The sequence below is a fragment of the Vidua macroura genome, chromosome 19 (genome assembly GCF_024509145.1).
Source record: "Vidua macroura isolate BioBank_ID:100142 chromosome 19, ASM2450914v1, whole genome shotgun sequence".
Classification (NCBI taxonomy): domain Eukaryota; kingdom Metazoa; phylum Chordata; class Aves; order Passeriformes; family Viduidae; genus Vidua; species Vidua macroura.
Genome location: NC_071589.1, coordinates 6,281,360 through 6,304,102, shown reverse-complemented (window position 1 = coordinate 6,304,102; position 22,743 = coordinate 6,281,360). Strand labels below are relative to the sequence as shown.

Here is a 22,743-nt window from a genome sequence, read left to right as displayed (position 1 = left end):
GAAATCCACACACCACTTCTTATGACTCTACAGCACCGACTGTGGAGCTCCCCATCCCATGGGAAGGGAGGGTAAGGAACTCTTTTCCTCGTGGACACTATTCTAGTATTGTCAACTTTTGGGACCCTGAGTTGAGGCAGACAGTGGGCTTTACATGGTGGTACCGCTCTTCTGATTTTTTGGACACCACAGGCACATATAGCGTGGATCTGTGGAGAAATTACTGTGTCGCACTGCACATGCACATACAACCTTATGATTCTGTGAATCTTTAGTTGCCATGCAGCACTACACATTTTGTTTTTCATTTTATTTTTGGTTCCTATAGCTTACATGCATTGTGCTGAAGTATGTGATCTACAGATTTGCTTATTTTATTATCAGCTTCATTTTCAGCTGCAGAACAATATAAACTGAACAGTCCTTTAAATTGATTTGCCCTACAGCCTCTGTGGGTAATAAAAGTGATGAGACATTTCAGTAAACAAAAGAACAGACTGAGAGGAGGGAAGAGAGTAGGTTAAAACCATGTCCTTTGCAAAACATGAAAGTTGTGTGGGTTTTACTGACCCTATTCTTTTTTCCTATGTTTTAGCAGCTCCCTGGAGAGGTACTAGACACACTCATCTTCTGTTCACTGCCTGAAAACACAACAGTTGTTCTATTTAAAATTTAACTTTGAGAAACCAATTGGTGTGCTGAAAATGGGAGTGTTTGTAGGCAGGTCAGTAACATCTTCCTCCTGTGATGAGGGAATACATGAACAGGATACAGAATGGTCTAATGTGCCTTTCAAAGTTATACACTCTTGGGGGTCCCCGTCCCCTCCCCTCCTCCCCGGAATTCCTAAACTATCTGCATTATAATAAATCTTTGTAAAACTATGCAAAGGAGCAAGTGGAACACCTAGTTCTGTCTGCTTTATGGAAAAAAACAAATGTGGATGGTTGAAGGTGGAGCTTTCAGTCCTTTTGTGCCTTTTGTTTGTCTCTGTGTGTGAGCAAGTATTAAAAACCAGAAAATAAATGGGATGGTCTGGTGAAACATTGCGTTTTTTTGGAGGATAAATGTTGTAAGCTTTTGACAGCAGTCCAAGTATATTATATAATGTTTCTCTGAAAATAGCATGATGTTTTGTTCTGGTCTGAATTACTTTTATTAGTTCAGGTGAATGCTGGGAAAACCAACATCTGTATGTAACCAGCACTTAACATAAGTTACTGATTTGTAGCATATCCATCAGTCAGGATGTCTCAAGCCAGTTTATTTAATCAGAAAAATCTGAAACTAAGAATATTTATTCCTATATAGCTAATGCTGGCAAATGGCATTTGAGGAGAAGCTGGAACTAGCTGAGGTTGGTGGTATCTGAAGGTCAAACTTCGATACATCAAACCTGTCTTGAGAGTAACACATAAATGTAGGTTTCCAGGTCCTGCTGAGTTCAGTACTCATGTGTGCAGCTGCCTCCAAAAGAAAAGATTATATAAGCTGGTTGTACAAATGCCTGGAATATCACTATTCTGAAGTGTTTGTATACCCTTTGTGGAATAGCAGAAGAAATTACAGTTTTAAAGAATAGTTTGGTTTTTTTCTTTTTCCCTAGAGGAAGCCATTAAGATGTGACCTGAATGTGAATGTGAATGTTGGAAGTGCTAAAAATACCAAATTGTACATAGGCTTCTCAGGCCTTCCCAGTTTTAAGTTCAGAGATGTGTGTCCAAATGAAGCCTTTGGAATGATGCAGTGATACCTGGTCCTTCCCCCCATGCATGTCCTGGATCAGTTAAATGCTGAAAGCAGCATCCTTTGACCATGGGAGTTGGGGCTCATTAAACAAGTAATGTCTGTAGGAATACCATGTTGGCCTGTGCTTGTCTCTTGTGAGAAAGAGAGAGCAAGCAGAACTCATCTTGAGTGCTAAAAATCCAGAGCCACTCTGTCCTTTTAATGAGATGTCAGCCTAGATAATTTAAAACCAAACTTCCCTTGTAGAAAATACAGAAAGCTTAAGTTTATTTGTGTTTTAGAAGAAAAAAGGAGAAGAAGTCATATTTCTGCCTACAGAAATAATCTTATTATTAGCCTGTGGATTCAGAGTCTTTAATATTTGAGGAGCATATTGTCTGACTTTCACAGTACTTTGCAATTAGACCTATAGTGCCTATTATGTATCATGTAAAAAGTGCTAATATCTGCCGGACATAGAGATCTCAGACTCCAAAATGGATTTGAACATGGTAATTCTTTTCCAAACTCATGTTCGAAATATTGCCTGCACTTTCTTTACCCTGAGGATGTTTCCTGTGCATGAATGTACAAGGAAGTTCTCCAATATTTTTAATTTATTACGGACTTCTCTTCTGGTTTGTGGTTTTACACTCTGTATAATTTTTCTTCTTTCTTTATTTCTTTAATGCCTCTAAATGCTTTTACTATTTAGCATTACAGGGGGGAGAATATATTGGTCAAAAACTATGCAGTTGTAGTACAAGTAAATGTGACTAAATATTTCTTGCTGTTTCTGTCCTTTTAAACAGATGATACACAATTATATGGAGCACTTGGAAAGAACCAAACTTCATCAGCTAACAGGGGGTGATCAGCTAGAATCCACAACACACAGTAGAATTAGGTAAGCTATTTATTGCTCTCACCCTGAAATGAGAAAAAAAATCAATTCATTTGTGTTTGCAAGACTTTGTTCTTTAATCCTATAACAACAGTTCGGCTCAATCAGAAAATTTGATGTATGATTGGAATGCGGTAAGAGGACAGCGTAGAAATCCGTAGAAAGCGGCTTTTGCTGTTGTGCGGCTAAGCATTGAGATATACTTTGTAGATTAATTAGGCTTAAACAATTTGAGCTTTTTGGAGTGTTTGTGTTGGGGCAGGCAGGGAAAATGTCAGTGACTCTCCCAGCATGGCCAGGGTCTGGCTGCGTCTTTGTGTGCTTGCATGGTACCTGCTTGTCCTCAGGGCTTGCAGGGAATAGATTATGCAGATTTGGGACCTTTGGAATCTGTGAACCCTTTGTGGAAGGAGGGAGAAGCACTCTTGGGCTGGCTGCGCTTCTGCACTACTGCATCGATGCTGTGAGGAGCGGCGAGGGGGAGGAGGGAGGTGATGTCATTGCTTTGGAGCTGCTGCGGAAGAGTGGAACGCTGCTGCTGATGGCATTGTTTTTGTGGTGGCGGCTGAATGACAGACTTTGCCTGCAAAGATCCCCCCTTGGCCCCTGCGTAGCCTTCTTGGAGCCAGCATTCCACCATGCCAGCGCAGCGCCATGAATCCGGGCTGCATGCTTCTGTTTGTGTTTGGCTTCGTTGGCGGGGCGGTGGTCATTAACTCGGCCATCCTGGTGTCGCTGTCTGTTCTGCTGCTCGTGCACTTTTCCATTTCCACTGGGGTGCCAGCTCTGACGCAGAACCTCCCAAGGATCCTCAGGTACTCTGACCCACTGAACCCCATCTTTGTGTGCTCTCGCTGCTCCCCTTCTTTCTGTTCAAACAGGGACAAATTAGAGAAGTAAATTATGTATATATGTCAGGTTTTGTTGTAAATGTGTCTATGTATGGAGATACAATCTATTTTTTTCATTGCCTTATAAGGTCAGTTTATGTATCTCTTTTCTGTGCAAAGCTTTAACATCAGTTTACTATAACCTGCTGCAAAAGCTGCAGTGTTAATGTCAGGGATAAAGCTCACGTTCAGTGTATTGTCAGGTACTTGGCTGATCTTGTGTATACAGTCCGAGGCTTTGTACTATTAAACTGCACCTGTTTTTATAAAAAGGCTTATGTAAGATCAGTTAATTGGTGTTAAAACTACAGTAATTAGTTGATCATGTTATTTTCAAGAAATCTGATTATTGGTTGGTGGAGAAAAAAAAATCCTCCATTATTTAAGCATTTGAGCTCTTAAAGCCTATTCACTATTGTTCAGCCAAATGTTGCCCTCTCCTCTGTTTCAGTACTTGTATGGCAAGTTGCCAGCTGTCTGCTGGCAACTCCCCCCACCCTCAGGTTATGTTCTGTTTGTCCTGTGTGCCTGGAGCAGTAGCACACAGAAATGCTTTAGAATATTGTGGCCAAAAGTAGTCTTGGCACGTTTTAATACTTAATTACAGATGGAAAAGTTTTAAAATGCAGCTTTCTGGCCTGAAAACGTGACATGTCTTACTTGTGGTTATAAATTTAATAGTAAATTTTATTTTAAATGGGAAAAATGCTGGAAATTATTGTTCTCTGAACAGCTATGTGACTTTTTCCTCCTTAATACTTGGTGCATGTAGATTTTGTATGGTAGTATGCTTTTAACTTGGGTCTGTGAGCACAGAAGTGTTGTTCCAAAGGTTAAAAGCAATCAATAGATGGAAAAAAAAAAAACAGTTTATACCAGTAGCCGATAAAAAACTTGAATGACTATTTCAATATGAAGAAACAAATTTCAAGTGAAACTCTGTAGATTGACCTAGTTAGTAAGGCTATGTTTGTTTAAAATGGGGGAAACCCCAAACCCAGAACAAATATGTCCCAACTCTAAAACCAAACAAAAACAAACCAGAACATTGTATTCAGTAACTTACAAGTTACTTTTAGGTTTTAAACAAGTCAGATGGTTTGAGAAATAGATTTTTTTTTTTTAATATATAATGTGCTTTTGCTCCCCTAGAGTATTTAATGGATTTGAGGTGTTTCGGGATGCTGTGTTTTTTCCTGCCCTTCTAATTTGCTATTAGGAATTATATGAATTAGAATTCACTTTCTTAATCTTTATTAATTTAAAAAAGGAGATACAAATATAGGATGAAGGAATGTAATTGTAGAAGATTATTTCTGTTTTTAAACACTAGTCAGATTTTAGAACTGAGCATCTAAAAGTTCCTAAAGATTCCTGCAAATGCTTCAGTGCATCACTTCAGAATATTAGTTTAGGCTTTTAAAATATGTGTTTCCATTCTGCTCACTGTGGCATTTTCAGCTATTTTTTGGGCACTGTGTGGGGAGAAGAGGTTCTTTGCTTTCTGCTCAACAAGCAGTGAAATAAGTTGAAATTGCTTCAGTCTAACTGCATCATTTCTTTTAATGCAGACACTCACATAATAAGCTTAATTTCCAAAATTAGCCTCTTTTGCAAACTTCATTTACTGTACAGTCTTGCAATGCACCTGACCTCTGTTCTAACACATAAAAATATGCTTATTATAAAGATGTTTTCAAACTAATCTTGAAAAAAAAAAAGTGATGCCAGGTGTGAACTGTTTAAACTATACCCATTTAATATTCTCTCTTTTGAGGATTGCAAAGCAGATCAACTTTGTGGCATGCCCTGCAATACGGAAATGTGCTGGACCCTTTGCCTAAGGCCAGGCCCCTCACAATGCACCTCTGTTCAACAACTGGAAGACAGTTTTTCTTCCTCCTTTTTGTTCCTCCACTTCTTACCCACTGAAATGGTCTCAGCCCCTCTTTTGACATAATCTCAGCTTCGGTGGTCTGTCTTTTGTTCCCTACATACCTGAGAGTTGTGGGAAATGGAAAGCAAAGCAGGACCTGTTACAATAGTGGGAATCCTTGGAATCCACAGTGGGGTTTCTCATTCCAGCAGTTGCAGATGCTGGAACATTATCTGATGTTTTGAATTTTGTAACCCAGACTGATTTTTCTTTACTTACTTTGTTGTGCTAAACTACTTCACAATTAATGACTTAATTTGGAATAATATTTCTGAAAGGCCAGGATAGCTCCAATGTGAGAATTTAGGTGAAAAGGTTTTTGTGACAAGGAGCATCTTTGTACACCTGTACTGGAAAGGTTCATGCCAATTCAAATTGTTTGCTGTAAAATTTACCAAAGGGAGTTTACTGATTAATTGGTAAATAAAATCCCTTCTTCACTAACCTTTCTTCAAAGTAAATAAACAAAATTTAAAATACGTCCAAAAACTTTTGCTTTTCAGCACTGCTTGCCATATATTTGCTTGTATTTTATATGCAGATACTAATTCTGCCTAGATTATGTTTAATTTGTGGAGGACCTTGTGAAAGAAAGCACGTGTGGTTGTGTCTTGGCTTTTTATAATGCTAAAATTTGAAAACTCTGCCATCACTTGTGCACACTTTTATCTTCTCTGTCTACTATACTTAAAGCTGTGCTAGTTGATTATAGTAATTTTTTACTGCATTACATTATTCTGCCTGAACAAACACTTTGCTTATCTCAGTTCTAGGCCTGGCTGGTGTTTTTCCTTTTCAGGGCTGGCCACAGCATCCTATGAATGGCATTGCACACAATGGTTTTGTCTCTTGCTAGCAGGAAGAATAAATCCTTTTGTTCACTGAGCACACTATTGACTGGGGATTTTTTGTTTCTTTTGAGGGTTACTACGTAAACCTTTAGAATTTCCAAATGCTATTTGCCTTAGGGAAGTAGAAAGAGTGAAGAAGTGAAAATTTGGGATGAAATAATTTGCTTTGCTGGCACAAGCTTTTGTGCAGCTTTAGGGGGAAGTAGAGTGTTGAACTGATCTTGGGTAAAACTACACAATTTTTAGCTGAGCCAGTTGTCACACTGGTAATTCCCTGACCCAGTTCTTTTCTCTTACAGAAATCCATTTCTATGATCTTCAGGAATAAAATACCCAATGATTTGAGAAGATTTGCATGAAGCTTACTGTTTACAGTTTTGCAAATGCTTCAGTTGATGATTTAGCTGTTTGCTGTTGTAGAAATTATGTGGTTATATCTTGGAGGAAAAGGTGCAAAACAGTATTTTTAATAGTGGCTGCTGAAAACTATTTTCAATCTGAAGTAGGGAAACACTTTTGTCTTATACTTCTATTGATCAGGTGTTTCATTTCTATAAACTTTTGTTTGCTACAGATTAGCTGTAGTGTAAATCAATAACTGCTATTTAAAGCCATGGAATTGACTTGGCAATTGTGAAATGAGGAATTATTGGGTGTTGTGGCACAGTCTGGGTGTGCTGCACTGCGCATTTAATGGAGCAGTGTCTGGATGTTTGAACCTGGAATTTCACCACTTCCCTGCTGATTTCAGAGGTCTTCAGGAAAATAAACTGTGGGACATTTGAGATGGCTGATGAACCCTGCATGTCTTTACAACAGGAAGGAGCGTCCAGTATCCCTGGGCATCTTCCCATTACCTGCAGGAGATGCTCTCCTCACGCCTGAGGCTCAGAGGGAGGTGGCAGAAACACCTGCGGCAGGGCACTGGAAATTCCATGAGCTGAGCCAGCCACGGTCCCACACCAGCCTCAAGGTGAGTGAGCCTGGCTGCCTTGTGTGGCAGGAAAAACTCCCATAACACATGGTAAATCTTTGGGAGGATGGAAAAAACCAAAAAGTCACCAAATTGAAAGAGGGGATGTAGACCCCTAAGACATATCTGTATATGCCAAATGCATTGCTTACTCCAGTGAACTTTGAGGGAACTTTTCTTAGTACAAGAAACAAAGTTTTGGAGGCATTTTCCAATAGAGTGATAATACAGATTAGTTCTCCTCTTATTTGCAGTAGTGGGTCTTTTCTTTCTGACTAAGGACCCTTTCCAAAGGTTCCAACTTGGTTTTTCTACACTAAATATGTTACTAGGTAGTGGGGAACAGTCTAATTAGCTTTATTAATGCTGCTTTAGAAGGAAAGTTTTGGTTACTACATAGGCAGTGCTCTTCATGCAGCCTCTGCTTGCTACCAGATGTATGGTGCAGATAGACCACAGAGCTGAGAATGACCTAACTTTCCTAAATTAGTCTGTGAGCGTGATTTCCCTTACTTGTAGCTTGGCTATAATTCCTGCAATTGTTCTACATTCCAACTGTGAGAGGGTGGAATAAAACAATCTGCAGGAATGGAGGAATGGGGGAGTGGTGTTGGAGTGTGATGAGTCTGGCAGTCTAGGGTGCACTCACAGCACAGCAGGAGGAGGATCTGCCGGGTAAAGAACTCCAGAATATGTAAATCCTCCCAGTATATATTTCTTTATGAGTTTTTTTGGAATGTACTGTTATTTCTGGAAAAGCATATAGCTGAGAGGAGTTTCCTCTTAAGTGAACTTAATACCTGCCTAGCATGGGAATATTAACTGATCAGAACTACAAAAACAATTTGGAGGTAATTGGAATCCACTTATTTAAAATGGAGGTCATAAGGAGATAATGGAGGAGTAAGTAGTGGTTAATTATAGGGATATCAAAGTAACAGTGTGAGTTTGCTTTTAAAACTTTTTCACTTAAAAAGAATGCTAGTCAGGAGATTGGATCTTGAATATGTCCAATTTCCTTTGTCTTAGGCAGTTACCATTAGTGAATTGGCAGATTTTAGGAAAGCTGACTGAAATATAGCTTACATACAATAAATACAAGTTATGACTAAGAGTAGCTGGAGATGAGATAGAAAGGGAAGCTTCTGATTCCACCTTTCCCCTCAGAAAATTGGCTAATCCATATTGTCAAAATAGGCTTCTTGGTATAATTCTTCTAAAAATAATGCATTGCTAAAATGAGAATTCACTAAATAGCACAAACTGTAGTTATTCAAATCTGTTTATTCAGAATAAGTTCCTTGAGTCCAAAGCAACATCTTTACTTTGTAGCTATGAATGTAAAGTACTTCTGAATTGAACCTGTTGAATAACATGATATACTGAAGTCAAAACCAGCATTTGAAACTTTTTTCTCTTAATACTTTTCTTCTGAATATTTTTAACATCCAGTACAAGGCACAAACAAGATTCTGCTGCTTTCTAGCATCTATTTTCTATTCATGCCTGAGCCTTTCCTTAACGGTCAGAGTTTCCTCCAAAAGTATCACAAAGAGGGAGTGGCAGAGATGAAAAAATCTGTTATTCTGCAGCTTGTGCAATAGTGAGATTGCCGGATATCACTGTAAGATGTCACACAGTAATGTACCAGTCATTCTTTTCTACTTATTCCAGCACAGCATTGCAGATGAGTTACTCCTTCAGATTTAATTATTTTTAAACTATTTTTTCTTTTTTTTTTCCAGGAGAAGTCTTTTTGACAGCATGATGAAAAAAGTCAATTTTGCTAAGTCAGCACAGCACTGAATTTCAAATGTTTAGTCTTTGAGATAGTCCAATTAATTCAGTGTCATTTAATTAAATTGCTTTTGCTTTTCTTTAGTTCTAGAACAGACATTTGTAATAGTTTAATCTGTGTGGTTTCCAAGAGTAAGCTAAAAAAATACCATAGATAATAAAGTCAGAAATATAAAACATATGGGGTGATTTGAAATTTCCTTAGGGAAAGGACCAATCAATTCCTTGTTTTTTCTTGTGCTATCAAGCTATTTTCCTTGAGCTTTGTGTGTGAAATTCAGTGATCGGTTTGTGCTGCATCAGTTAGTGGATGGTCTTGGAATACAAAGATGTAGAAATGTTTAAACAGAGCCAGCAGCTTTGCTGAGGTTTTATTCCTCATTTGTGTGAGCTCTGGTTGCCCTTGGTAAGGGGCACCACTTCCTCCCTTCTGTATCTGCTCGCTCAAGTATGACCCATTAGCCAATGCCTCAACTTCACCCATTCATAAGGCAACTGGGTAAATTGTAGAGTGTTGTTTTCTTTTCTTTCATTCCTTTAGAGGTGTCTGTATTTCTGAATACTTTTGACAGAAAACCAAATAGTAATAATTGGTTATTCTGCAATTTACTATAAAACAATGAGAACTGTCAGTAATTGATAGGCAGTTAGTGCTATATTTTTGTTTCTAGGGCTTGCAAATTCAATGTGGAGATGTTACTATAGGATGCAAGCTTTACATTTATGCTGATATACATAAATGTGTGCTTTCCTCCCTGCCCCCACACAAAAATTTTGCCTTAGTAAGTTCCAAAAGGAGAAATCTGTAAGTTGCAGTTCATAGTAATCTTATGCTAAGTACAAGTGAGACAGTGTACATCTCAATGCAGGATTTTTTTAAATAACCTTAAAATTCAGTTTTATTTCTTCCTCAAAAAGGCATGCAGTGAACTTGTGCTTTGCAAAATCTAAACCTGTTTTGTTCTTGACAAGTTTAGTCACATTCTCTTTAAAAAATGTCACAGACTTGTCCAGGAACCTTGGTTTCACCTCTGATTCCCAAACAAACTCTACAAGAACTTTTTATCAAAAGTTACCATCCTGCCTCCATTTTGCACACAGCAGCCTCAAGTTTCATCTTTATTTTCCCCAACAAGATTCCTCTAATGGTGTGTGTTAGAAACTATTGGCCTAAACAGGCAGGCTTGTTTTCCTCTCTGCAGTGATCTGTTGTTCACTGTCATGTGCTGCTTAAGTCATAGATCAGACATCTGATGTGGGTCTGGGCATGAATGGGCAGTAAAATGTGAATGAAGATGAGAGAAGAGCCGAAAAAGGGCTGTTGGTATATTCAGGTAGTGCCTCTGGTTGTGTCACACACAATCCACTCTGCCCTCCCACGCAGTGCTTGGTGCAGCTCTGTCTGAGTGATGATCCCAATCTGGAGTCCAGCAGCTGGATTAGGTCCATAATTAATGTCATACTTATGGACCTTGACACTGTGTCACTGTGAATTGTTGTCAGGAGTCAGTTTTTAAGGAGGAACTGTTTAGTGATGTTCCTTGGTTGATCTGAAATCTAACTGGACAAGTAGTTCCATGTCCCCTTCCCAGTGTCAGCCAGCGCTCACAGTTCAGACTGGAAAGCACATAAAACCTGAGTGAAGTGCTTGCAAATATGGATATGTTCACGGCCAGGTTGGACAGGGCTTGGAGCAACCTGGTCTAGTGGAAAGTGTCCCTGCCCACAGCAGGGTGTTGGAACAAAATTATCTTTAAGGTCCCTCCCAACCCAAACCATTCTGTGATTATGATTCAATGAATTACTCACTTTTATATCAGTTAAATCCATGTTTACATCTGTTCTTCAGTAGCTGCTTTTTAAGGTACCATGTATATTCTGAACCATTAATTTTATAACAGCTTTAGGAGGATTAGGCAGTTCATTGTGCAGCTAGAAGGACTCTTAGAATGAGAATGCTACTTGTTTTCTGGAAGCCTTCACAGAGAAGTAGTGACTAAAATGATCAGCTGAGATCAAACATTGCTGTTAAAAATAAAGGCATTTTTAAACCATAGGCTAACAATGACTGTACTGGCTTAAAATATTATTTTTATTCCTTTGTCTTTGCATTTGCATAATTTTCAGTAAAATACAGTGATTTTATTGTCTGTTCCTTAGTTTATATGCCCCAACTCTTCTAATAACACTTTGTATTCATTTTTTACTGGTAATGGTGCATTTCTAGGATGAGCTCTCTGATGTTAGCCAAGCAGGCTCCAAATGTACTACACCAGCATCCACAGCTGCTTCAGATGTTCCTGTGCTGCCTGCTGAAACCCCTCAAAAGGAAAATGTTGAAGGGCATGCAAAGGACACAGAGATGTCGAATGAGAAACTGGATGTAAACACGAATATTGAAGTACAGGTAGCTCAAGAGACAAGAAATGTGTGCACCGGTGAGCTGCTTTAACTTCTTCGTGTAGGATTACTATGGACCTCATATTTGATCACTTATTAATTATCTTTTATTGTGCCACAAATGAGAATGGGGCTTTTACTCAATATTTTAAGGTGTACAGAATGTTGGTCAGAGATAAGTCTGTTGTTTATTGGTGACTTTAGTCTTTTTTGCTTCAGAATCAGAATTATTTATGACATTTCTTTGGCAGTAGAAAAGGCACAAAGGGTCATGAAGTGTTGGACATCTTGGTTTCAATTGCAGAAGTAGTAGGAAATAAGTGCTGTTGGATGACTTGTGTTAAATTCAGGAGAGACCTAGAAATTTCAATATCTGCACTAGAGTATCAAAATCTGCGTGTCTTTTCATTTAATTACTTTGATAAGTCTTTGAACAGAAGTTGGTGATTGATTAAGAACTCCTACATGTAGTTAATATGCCATGATGATTTTGTTTATGGGCATGTACCACTTGCTTTGCCCCAGGGGAAAATGAAAATGAAGAAAAATCTGAAGTTCAGGCAATTATCGAGTCAACTCCAGAGTTGGATATGGATAAAGATCTCAGTGGATATAAGGGTTCCAGGTAAGTTGTATCTTGTGATTTGAAGAAGAAGACAAATTTTAGAAGGCTATTTAAATTAAATAAATGTATATGAGAATTAAATGCTGTGTATGGGAATTTTCCTTTTCTTGTCTTTGTTTAATTCTTGTGATGGGAAGAATAAAATTACCCTGTATGGTGAATCTTAAGGGCGTAAGAAGAGCTTTGTGTGAAAGGAGCCCCTTCTCTGACCAGAGGAATATTTTGACCTCCTACTATTCAGTTCTCTTGCATTCTTGTTACATTAAATGACTTCTAGTTTAGCTGGGCTGTCTATTCTTCAGGCATTAGGGCTAAGTCGTGACACAACTGAATTTCTATAGGCGAAAACTTGATGTGCTTTAATTTATTACAATCCTGTCCAGCTCAGTATCAGCAACTGCTTTAAGTTTGGGATCTTGATGTCAAAGAAGTATTTGAAAATAGAATCTAGAACTTGTAAGCCAACTGAAAGCTTGTTGGGTTTGTTTGAGGGAACAAATGAACTACGAGACAAAAAATAGAGAGAAAGCTTTTCTTCATTGTGGGAGTGTTATCTCCCTGCTTTTTCATGTCTTGTTTAATTCTCTGCCCAGCACTCCCACCAAAGGCATCAAGAACAAAGCATTTGACCGTAACACAGAGTCACTCTTTGAAGAGCTGTCATCTGCTGGTTCTGGCCTAATTGGAGATGTGGATGAAGGGGCAGATTTACTGGGTAAGAAAGATGCTGTATACAGAAATTTTCCTTTTTAGGAAGTGCTTAATTAGTCTTGCTGGATTTGTTGTTAGGCTTCATTTGCATTAAAATTGTTTGAGTAGCATCCTAAGGTAGTCATTGGAATGCAAAAACAGAAGCGTTTGTTCTTTCTCTCTGCATAACAGTCTTAATGTTTTGGGGCACTTCCTACACTATTCTCTATTTCTCCCTGTATGTTCTCTTACATAAGCATTTTTTTCTCAAGGAAGGATTTTTGTCTTGAACTAGTTTTAGATAGTTTTATTCAGGTTGTGCCTGATCTGTAGTGGCCTGGCTTTATCACCTCCTTAGGGATTTTAACTTGAAAGAGAATTACAGCAAATGAAATGGTGGTAATTTGAGAATCAAACTGTTAATTGATAGGGGAGGGGAAACCCACATTTCTCCTTCCCCTAAGCAGCTTGCTATTGCTTCTATGCTGACTGAAATAAACTTGAGTTTTGAGTTGACCAAAATCAAAAAGGTCATCAGAATAATAATCTTTTTATAAACAATATAGCAGGGTATTTTTAACGATGTAATTGTTCAGGCCTCATTTTGAAGTAATGAAAGCTGGTACTATGGAATGTATAAAATGCAGATGCTGTCTCAGGTGCTTTTGAAATGAGTTGTGTGCAGAAAATCAGCAGCTTGTTTGCTTCTGTCCTCTGACCCGGCAAAAATACAGATTGTTAGGGCTGTCAAAACTCCTGTGTGCAGTCTGGATTCTGGTTGTTCAGTGTTCCTCCAAAAACTTACTTTATATCAAACAAGTGACATTTCTGCAGGTATTACTCACTAGGAGTAACGGCCTCTTTCCAGTCTGAGATGGTTTTTCTTTGTTGTCACTCTGAGCAGTGAGGCTTTCCACATCCTTACTGCTATACACTCCATCTAAAACTCTTGGCTGTCATTCCATTCTCAGAGGGACAACTAATCACACATTCTGCATGCAAAAATACAGATACTGGAGAAGTATTAACATGGAGCAACATCCATCCCTTAGCTGTGATAAATTGATTAAAGAAATCAAACTATTGTCAGGATGTCCTGATTCTAATGCTTTGTTTTTTATGGGCAAAAAATAATACACTTTTTAGTATAACTTATTTAAGGTTGTCAGTGAGTTTATTACCATTTTCTCTAAATCTATTGTTGGAAACACCAGTGTGTGCACACTAAGCCTGGGGTTACACCTGCATTTGTTATGCAGAATGTGTTGGTCTGAAAATTTTATTTTAGAATCATCATTTTGCTTTAAGAACAACTGTAGTCCAAAACCTGAAAAGCCACACCTACATCCAGAATAGTCTGTGTGTTTGAAGCATTTGGACCTGTTCTAAGTAAGCATTAAACTTCAGTATGGAGTTGTTTAAAAATAGTTAATTGGGATTCTCTAATCTGTTTTCTCTTGGGCTGCATACCCAGGGGAATATTCTGGTGTGTATGCTTCTTTTTTCAAAAAATCTTTGAAATCTGTTGCTTCTCCAGTTAGGCATTCTTGGCTGCTGCTCTCATACAATACATTCTCTGCATTTTTTCCCCGCTTGGTAACTTTTTTTTGCCATTGCACTCTGGCTTTCTAGTTTTTGTTCTTGCATTATAAAAGATCCTGAAATCTGTTGGACATGATCCTACATATGTTTATTTGTGAATATTGAAAATGTTTAAAAAACAATAGCAACTTGAATAAAATCTCTTGATGGCTGTAGTATAGGGAATTTCTCCAGACATTGATAAATTAACCATGGCTGATCTAATTTACTTCAGTAAATGTCATTTACTTTTAATCCAAAACCCAGAGAGGGAAATATCAAAAGAGGGAACTTTGACTTGCATGTCTGTTTATAGATACCTTTTCTTCTTTGTTATCCAAATATCTTTAAAGTCTTCTGCTGCCAAAGTTGCTTAGAGGATTGTGTTCCTAAAGTATTTTAAAAGCCCTCCACCATTAAGATACCTTTTTTATTCATTATGTTAATCTGGAATTAACATAATTTCTGCTGTTATCTGTGTCATAATTATTTTGCTGTGCAAGGTGCAAAATAATAATTCTCTCCTGAAATTGCCTTTTTTAAATTTCTGAAAATTATATTAGGTATGCAAAAAATAGGGTGAGAAATTAATTTCCAGAAATTTAAGTAACACTGATGTAGTTACTTGAAAAGTTATGTTCAGTTTTCTCCATAAGAGCATATTAATTGGAAACTTCTGAATGGCTTAGAATTTCTTCCAAGGACTGTGCTTCTAAATTATTTCATAGAAAATGAGAGACTTTTATTAAGTTACTGATTCTTATAAGAGGTTTAACCAATGGAAATGGTTGTGACAAACTTAAATTCTTCAACATCAGTCTTCTGTATAAATCCTGCTTCTAATCACATCACATCCCACTTCAGATTTTTGGTGGTGGCTTTGTTTTAATTCACTCTTACTTCCTATGTCTTAATTTTTTATTTCTCCTCGCTCATACTCCACCTCACATGAAATGTTTCTTGTTCTTGTTTGTGCTCTACATGGAATGCATGGGCTTTAAAGACCATAATTTCTTTGGTAAGGTATCATTTGCTCTGGGGAAATCTGCAGGGCTTTCACAATCTGAACTTTATTCAGCATGTCTTGTGTCTATAACTGATACACTTTGGCATATAACAATCTGTTTATAAAAGATCAAAAAGCATTAATGATCATGATGTAAAAGATAGTTGAGCATTTTAAACGGAACATTTTGTGCTCTAATATTTCTGCAACATATGCTGTGTTTGGTTTTTGACTTAGTACTGTAACATCATCTAAATATACAGAGTAGCAGCACTGGCCTGTGTTTAGTTAGGGATGTCTTTGGGCTTTTTTAACTGAAGTCAGGCTGGGAGAAGGTGGGAGGGAAAGCTAATTGTAGAAGGTAGGTTGGACATGAAACTTCAGATAGCTCACAGTTCTTCTAACAAGTTTGTCATACATAAAATTCATTTGACTTTAGACAATGGCAAAACATAAGTTTTGTAAAAACATCCATTTTATTTGCTAATTTCATGTGTTTGTTTCCTTTGGAAAGGAATGGGGCGTGAGGTTGAAAACCTTATTTTGGAAAACACTCAGCTGCTGGAGACAAAGTAAGTGAGAATGTTTATGTAAAAAATACTGACTTCCTGTTATTCCATTATATCTTCAATATCCTGATATAGTATTGAAGCTATACAAATGTGCTTTCAGTTCTAAGAGTAATGAGGGTGTGATTATTTTGAATTTGTAGGTGTATTTCTCTGAGTTGGTCTTCTTCTAGAAATTAAGTACCTAATAAGAAAAGTCTGCTTTTATCCTTGTAAGACTCCAAAAAATGCAGTGCTGTGTCCTGAGGAAATCAACTCCATGTCAGAAACACAACTTTAAGTGCAGAGGCAAATCCACTGGAGCACTGTTGAGGGATTTATTCAAAGCAAACTGATTTATCAGTACTTTTTTCTAATAGAGAGAATGTGAATATGTTTGAATGTTAGAGATTTGGGGGTAGGTGGTTTGACCTCTAAGAAAACGGTATCTTTTTACAGCAGCTCTGTGTAAAAAATGTGTAGGTCTTTAAAAATAAAACCAGGCTGAAGCTGAACTGTGTGACCATGGCTATCCTTGTACCTATATGTTTTCAATGTTTGTGTAGAAATGCACTGAATGTTGTGAAAAATGATTTAATAGCCAAGGTGGATGAATTGACCTGTGAAAAGGATGTACTACAAGGTGAATTAGAGGCTGTAAAACAAGCAAAACTAAAGCTTGAAGAGAAGAATAAAGAACTGGAAGAAGAGCTGAGAAAGTAAGTTTAATTCCATGGTTGTAAAAAAGGAAAAGAAGAAAAACTCTACTGTGGTATTTATTACAGCTGTTTTTTATTTTCTATTTAGAGCTCGTGCAGAAGCAGAAGAAGCAAGACAGAAGGCTAAAGAGGATGATGATGTAGGTGTATATGTGTGGTTTTGTGTGTGTAATTCAATGGGACATTAGAAGTCTGTGTGTTTAGTGAGTGCTACTAAAACTTATGGCTTAATAAGTAGTGGTAAAGTTCCTCCCTGTATAGAAATGACAGAAGATCTAAAGAGCACAAGTAAACTTAAATTGACAGTGATTAGTTTGCTTGCTTTCCTCTCTGCCCACTGTTACCACACTCTTTTTTTGAAGAGCTGTTTTCATTCACATTATATTGCATACAAAGGATAGGAGGAGAGGAAGGTAAAACCCAGATTTTGAAAGCCCCAAACTATTTGAAATCTGGAATTGTGCCCTAGCCTGGCTGTTATCAGGAGGCAGAGGGTGGCTCTGCAGGGCCCTGTGGTGCTCCTTTGTCCCTGCCATGTTTGTTAACTTGTATGCCCAGAACGATGTCCCCACGGCCCAGCGGAAACGCTTCACACGTGTGGAAATGGCCCGAGTGCTGATGGAGAGGAACCAGTACAAGGAGAGGCTGATGGAACTGCAGGAGGCTGTCCGATGGACTGAGATGATAAGGTGAAAAGGCTCTTATAGAATCTTTGACAGAGCTCCTTGTGATTTTTAGATGCTGAGTGATCTAGTCAGCAGGTTCATTGCCTTCTGCTTGTTTCCTCATGCCCACAAGGATCATTGATTTTAAGTTATGGCATATAATTTGTCAGAATGGTTCTTGGCAGGACGTCAGTGAAAATGTGTTAACTTCATATGATGTGAAATATACACATTTTTTCCAGGGATGCTTATTCTGAACAGTTACAAAAGTTGGTGATTGTAAATAACATTAATCTGGTGGGCATTAAAAATTACACTGTGCGTATACATACCTTGTGATGTCAAAATAGGGATAATGTTGTCTTCAGACTGAGCATAATTCCTTTGGAAAGACTTGGGTTGTTCAGGGTAAAACAGTTTAAAGTTGTGCAAGGCATGTTAAATATAAGCAATAAAGATAGTGATTTGGTCTCATTTGTATCCTGAATATTCAGTTGTTTGGAAGGTATGGTTCAGACCTCAGACCTCTGCCTCAGACCTCAGCCCAGCTCATCCTTGTCCCTGACCATAGGTACCAGAGGCTGTGGTGCTGCCTGCTGGCCATGGACAGCAGTGACATGTAATTGTTCCCATTGTCCTCATGCCTGTGACCCTTTGGGAGAAAAATGTACATTCCCAACAGCCATGGCTTGTTCTTCTGTAGCTATTATCTGCTGTAGAAATCCTCTCCTATCTCTTATCTATGTCTATGGGAACACTCACTTTATCAATTATTTACTGATGTATTGAAGATTAATAGGCTTTAAAACAAAAAACAATGGTTAAAATATTAAATAGGGGGCAGAATAATTTAAAATGGTTTGCTGCTTTCTTCAAGCTTTTTTTCATTACAAAGTGTCATGCAGACTTGTCTGTCAGAAAAGTTGCCAGTTTGTTTAGGATGCAAAGAAATGTGGATTAAATTTATTATGTAACTTTATTTCCTGTAGTGGGAATTTCAATATTGTGCTCTGATCAGTAAAGAAGCAGTAATGTGAAAAAACAGGCTTTGTTATTTTCAAGATATTATCCTTTTTTAAAAAATAAGAGTTAAACACTGTTCCATTACTTTTCCTTTTTTAGTTGTTGCTTACTCAGTAAACTTGGAATTAATTTCTTGTAGAGCATCCAGAGAAAATCCAGCCATGCAAGAGAAGAAAAGATCAAGCATTTGGCAATTGTAAGTATAGAAGCAAAACTTACTGGCAGAAATAAATAAAGACCCTAACCAATTAGCTGGCACATTTGTGTATGTTAGCTAATTATTTTTTGGCAGATGAAGCTGTCTTAACGTTTCTCCTCTTGTTGCCCAGCATGCCAACTCGGTAAGACTGCTCTGGAAGTCAAAATGTATTGTAAGCTGCAGCATGCAGTGAGTGGCGGTGCACTTTGTGAAGTTAAATGCTGAAGTGCTGGAATTTTTTTCCTAGCTGAATATACACCAGATTCTTGTCCTGAACATTTTTTCCAGATTCATTTTTATGATGACAAGTAGAAACCTGAATATCACGTGGGGGTTGCATTTATTTCAGCTTCTTTTCCCTCTGTGAAGTACAGCTTACTGATTGTTACATTCTCCTTTCTGACTTCAAGCTCTTTAAATCTAAACCAGTGTTCTTCTCAACAAGATGTTTGTCAAATAATATTTGGATGTTGTGATTTGCTGATAACTGTTTTATCTTGTTGCATAGAAATAGTGGGTTTTTTAAAATGCTCTCTGCATCTCCTAATGTCCTTCATAGAACTGTCTTCCAGGTGTGATGTTCACATCCTAATTTTGTTGTTTGCCTGTAGATGTTAATTCAAGGTAAAGTTCCCATTGAATTTGATAAATGGGATAATAATCCTTTAAGAATTTTTCTTACAGACATGAGTTTTTGTGCTTTGAGTGTGTTGCTGAGTGTGTGGTGGCTGCTGCTATGTTGGGCTCCAGTTTCTTACTTTAACTGTCTTGAGCAGGCTGGCATATGCTGTGTTTTGCCTGCATAGTCAAATTTGGATATATCTGACAAATCTTGACTCTTGTCTTTTTCTCTTCTTCTAGTTTTAGCAGGCTCTTCAGTTCATCCAGCAATACAGCAAAGAAACCAGAACCTCCTGTCAATGTTAAATATAATGCTCCAACCTCGCACATTACTCCATCAGTCAAGAAAAGAAGCAGCACCTTATCTCAATTACCCAGTGACAAATCTAAAGCCTTTGAATTCCTCAGTGAAGAGTAAGACATTTTAGTTTTATAGTAGATATGCTTTATCAAGTGTTTACTCTTTTAGTCCTCTGAGATTACTAGCATGCTGCTAAGTAAAGTATAATCTCCTGAAGTGAGTGTTGATTCATAAGGATTCAAGATAGTGCAGAGTGAAATGTACAGCAGTGGGTGAATACTTTGAGCACCTGGCTGAAATATTCTACTTGGTAAATACCACTGCCTTTCAAGAAAGTGCATTTAGGCACAGGAGGCAACACTTGGTACACTTTTATATGAAAATTCTGTAGCTGAGCAATAACGGTACAGGTACTTAAGGTTCACTTAAGAGTCAGGCTAACAAGAATCTGTAATTTTTTTTTCTCCTGTGCTTTGTTTTGGCAATATGTCCTTGTGAGTTACAATTTTTAAAGCTTCTATTAGAGCTACACAACCCAAGATAATTTCTTTTAAGGATGCTGGCAATAGACTTTCTAGTTTTGCCTTTTTTCCCTAATCTTTTAAAAACAGCCCATGGGGAACCTGGTGTTTTGATAGGTAAAAAACCCTAGGGATATCCTTGGTAACCCAGTGCTTCCAGTGATCTTGGTTATTGAGTTTAACAGCAATTCCCATTGCACAAGAGATTCTAAAGAGCATAAGTAAGAAGTTCCTCAATCCTTATTCTTGCCCAGAACTGAAGCTAGTTTAGCCTCACGCCGGGAGCAGAAGAGGGAGCAGTACCGCCAGGTGAAAGCTCATGTCCAGAAGGAGGATGGCAGAGTGCAGGCTTTTGGCTGGAGTCTACCTCAGAAGTACAAACAGGTATGATGTTTTCAAGTGTAATGGTAACAGCTTCATGTTTTGTTGCATTTGAATAGGGTATGATTTCACAGCTTGTGTTTGAGTGATTCCAGCTTTTTTTTTGTTGAACTTAGCAGTAAAGAATCTTTCTAAAGGAGACAACAATGCAAAACTCTTAATTGTGTTTAATAAATTCTGAGCAACTGATTCCAAAGATTGTAAACCTCTTTTAAAGGTAAATTTTTCCAGTTTGTTTGTTTGGTTTTTTACCTAGGTGGCAAATGGTGGACAGGGTGAAAATAAGATGAAGAACTTGCCTGTACCTGTTTACCTGAGACCTTTGGATGAGAAGGATACCTCTATGAAGGTAGAATGTTTCCAGTGATGATAAGAGAGTTGTGCAAACTATAGCTTGAATATTTTTGTTTTGGACTCAATTACATTATTTTTCAAATAAGTTGTTTATTTTTAAAACATAATGAAGAAGAATTTGTCTCAGTAAAATGTATATGATTTTAATTGTAATTAATAACTTAAAATGGACTCTGGATATATAATAATGTTGATATCACTTAGCATATTTAACAATGCTTGTGTCTCTTTTTTTTAGTTTGAGATTCAAGCAAAACATTTCTTTTTCTCCCAAGCTGTGGTGTGCTGTAGGGGTGAACCTGTCAGGAGGGAAGACACGAGATGGAGGGTCTGTGGTTGGTGCCAGTGTGTTCTACAATGATGTGACTGGTGTGGATGCAGATGGCAACAAGCAGCAAACAGGATCCCAGAGTAGCTTAGATAAACTAGACCAGGAGCTCAAGGTAAGGTCACTGCAAGGCACATTTAATAAATTATATAGTTATACACCTTTACTGTGTAACTGTAGAGTACTAAAGTATTTTCTAATCAGGTTCATTGGTAACAAGTAGAGTTTTCTTGGTTAGTCATTAGCCCAGGATGTTTGGGTTATTGAATCCAACTATTAAATACTTTTCAATCTTCCCTTGCTGGCAAATCTCAAGGGCAAATAAATTTTACATCAAAATGATGTACTGCTTATACCAGTGCTGCTTCCTTTAAAAACCATTTGTGTCAGACCTGTTTATGTTCTAACTGCCATGACTGGAATTCATATTAAGGGCATAAAAACAGTCTGAATTTTCAAGTGTTTTGGGATATCACATTAACCTGTCGTGATACTGAGTATGGCAGTTGGCATGTCAATAGTGTTTTTATTTTATACTGGTCTAACTGTATAATTATGCAGTGTAATTATAATATTTTATGTATTTTTAATAGAAGTATGAAATATGAGGGAGCTTTATATTTCAGATGCATAAAGAACAAGTAACTATGTGTAGTTTTACAATGGAATTGAAGATATTTAACTTCCCACATATTTATGTGTATTTCTGTAGGTGAAAAAGTAAGACCATAGAAGATCAAAGGTAATAATTCTATTCTTGTCTCCCTTTCTGTTGTTCATTTCTGCCTTTGTTCTCCTTCAGGATCAGCAAAAGGAACTGAAACACCAGGAAGAATTATCCAGTCTAGTTTGGATTTGTACTAGCACACATTCTGCTACAAAAGTTATCATTATTGATGCAAACCAACCGGGGAATATTCTGGACAGTTTCATTGTTTGCAATTCTCACGTACTTTGTATTGCTAGTGTGCCAGGTAAACACTTGGGCTGGTTCAGCTCCTGCTTTTATTAACTGATTCTTATTCAGCTTTTCTTATGCAATGAAAACCCACAGATTTGTTATTTAGTATGATAAAAAGTTACTGTAACAGAGCAGTAAGAAAGTGATTAGTTGTACATTTAACTATTGCCTTTCTACCCTACTGTTTCACTCTTTAGTTGGCTGTTGACTTAAATGGACTGAAAATCTGAGAGATGTCAGCAGCCAAGGGGAACTGTTTTGTTTAATGTACTATAAACTCTGCAACAGTGTTGATATTTGTGTTTGCTGCTTTTTTGACTTCTTCAGCCTCTTGAAGATAAACAACAAGTCTTGGAGCTCCCTGCAGAGGGAATCCTTGTTGCATTTGAGTGTATTTTAAGTCTTGAAAGTATAAGAGGATTGGACATGAGAAAAATGGTTTTTCTTCCAGAACCAAGGATCTATTGCACCTAAATTCTTCATAAAGATATAGAGGTGCCCTTGTGTACCTGCACTGTTATGAAATTATGATTTTAGAAGAAGATATAATTAAAATGGAAATAAACTATTTGGAAAGTTACAGATTGAAATACAGTGATCTTGCATTTGTTTTGTGAACTTTGTGACAGCATCTTCCACATTTGCTGATTATTTGAAACTAACCTTGTAGACAGGGGCTGCCTGCATGTTTAATCTCTGGAGAGCTCATTGAGTTTGAAGCTTAGTTATTAGATAGAGGAG

At 37.6% G+C, this 22,743-nt stretch overlaps 1 protein-coding gene across 6 annotated transcripts in view; it reads left to right on the top strand.

The window, feature by feature from the left end:
- SPAG9 (sperm associated antigen 9) overlaps nt 1-22,743 on the top strand; it is a 58,291-nt gene that overhangs the window by 23,168 nt on the left and 12,380 nt on the right. For 4 of the 6 annotated variants that reach the window (XM_053994480.1, XM_053994479.1, XM_053994478.1 and 1 more), the window contains exons 4-18: nt 2,541-2,635; nt 7,129-7,282; nt 11,307-11,517; nt 12,005-12,104; nt 12,698-12,819; nt 15,896-15,953; nt 16,496-16,648; nt 16,737-16,788; nt 17,207-17,337; nt 18,476-18,532; nt 19,397-19,570; nt 20,233-20,362; nt 20,616-20,708; nt 20,989-21,156; nt 21,844-22,015. In XM_053994480.1, coding sequence (XP_053850455.1) covers nt 2,541-2,635; nt 7,129-7,282; nt 11,307-11,517; nt 12,005-12,104; nt 12,698-12,819; nt 15,896-15,953; nt 16,496-16,648; nt 16,737-16,788; nt 17,207-17,337; nt 18,476-18,532; nt 19,397-19,570; nt 20,233-20,362; nt 20,616-20,708; nt 20,989-21,156; nt 21,844-22,015 — 1,870 coding nt within the window. Of the gene's footprint in view, nt 1-2,540; nt 2,636-3,222; nt 3,448-7,128; nt 7,283-11,306; nt 11,518-12,004; nt 12,105-12,697; nt 12,820-15,895; nt 15,954-16,495; nt 16,649-16,736; nt 16,789-17,206; nt 17,338-18,475; nt 18,533-19,396; nt 19,571-20,232; nt 20,363-20,615; nt 20,709-20,988; nt 21,157-21,843; nt 22,016-22,743 lie in introns of those variants that run through there. The other 2 variants (XM_053994482.1, XM_053994481.1) reach the window with 1 other exon arrangement.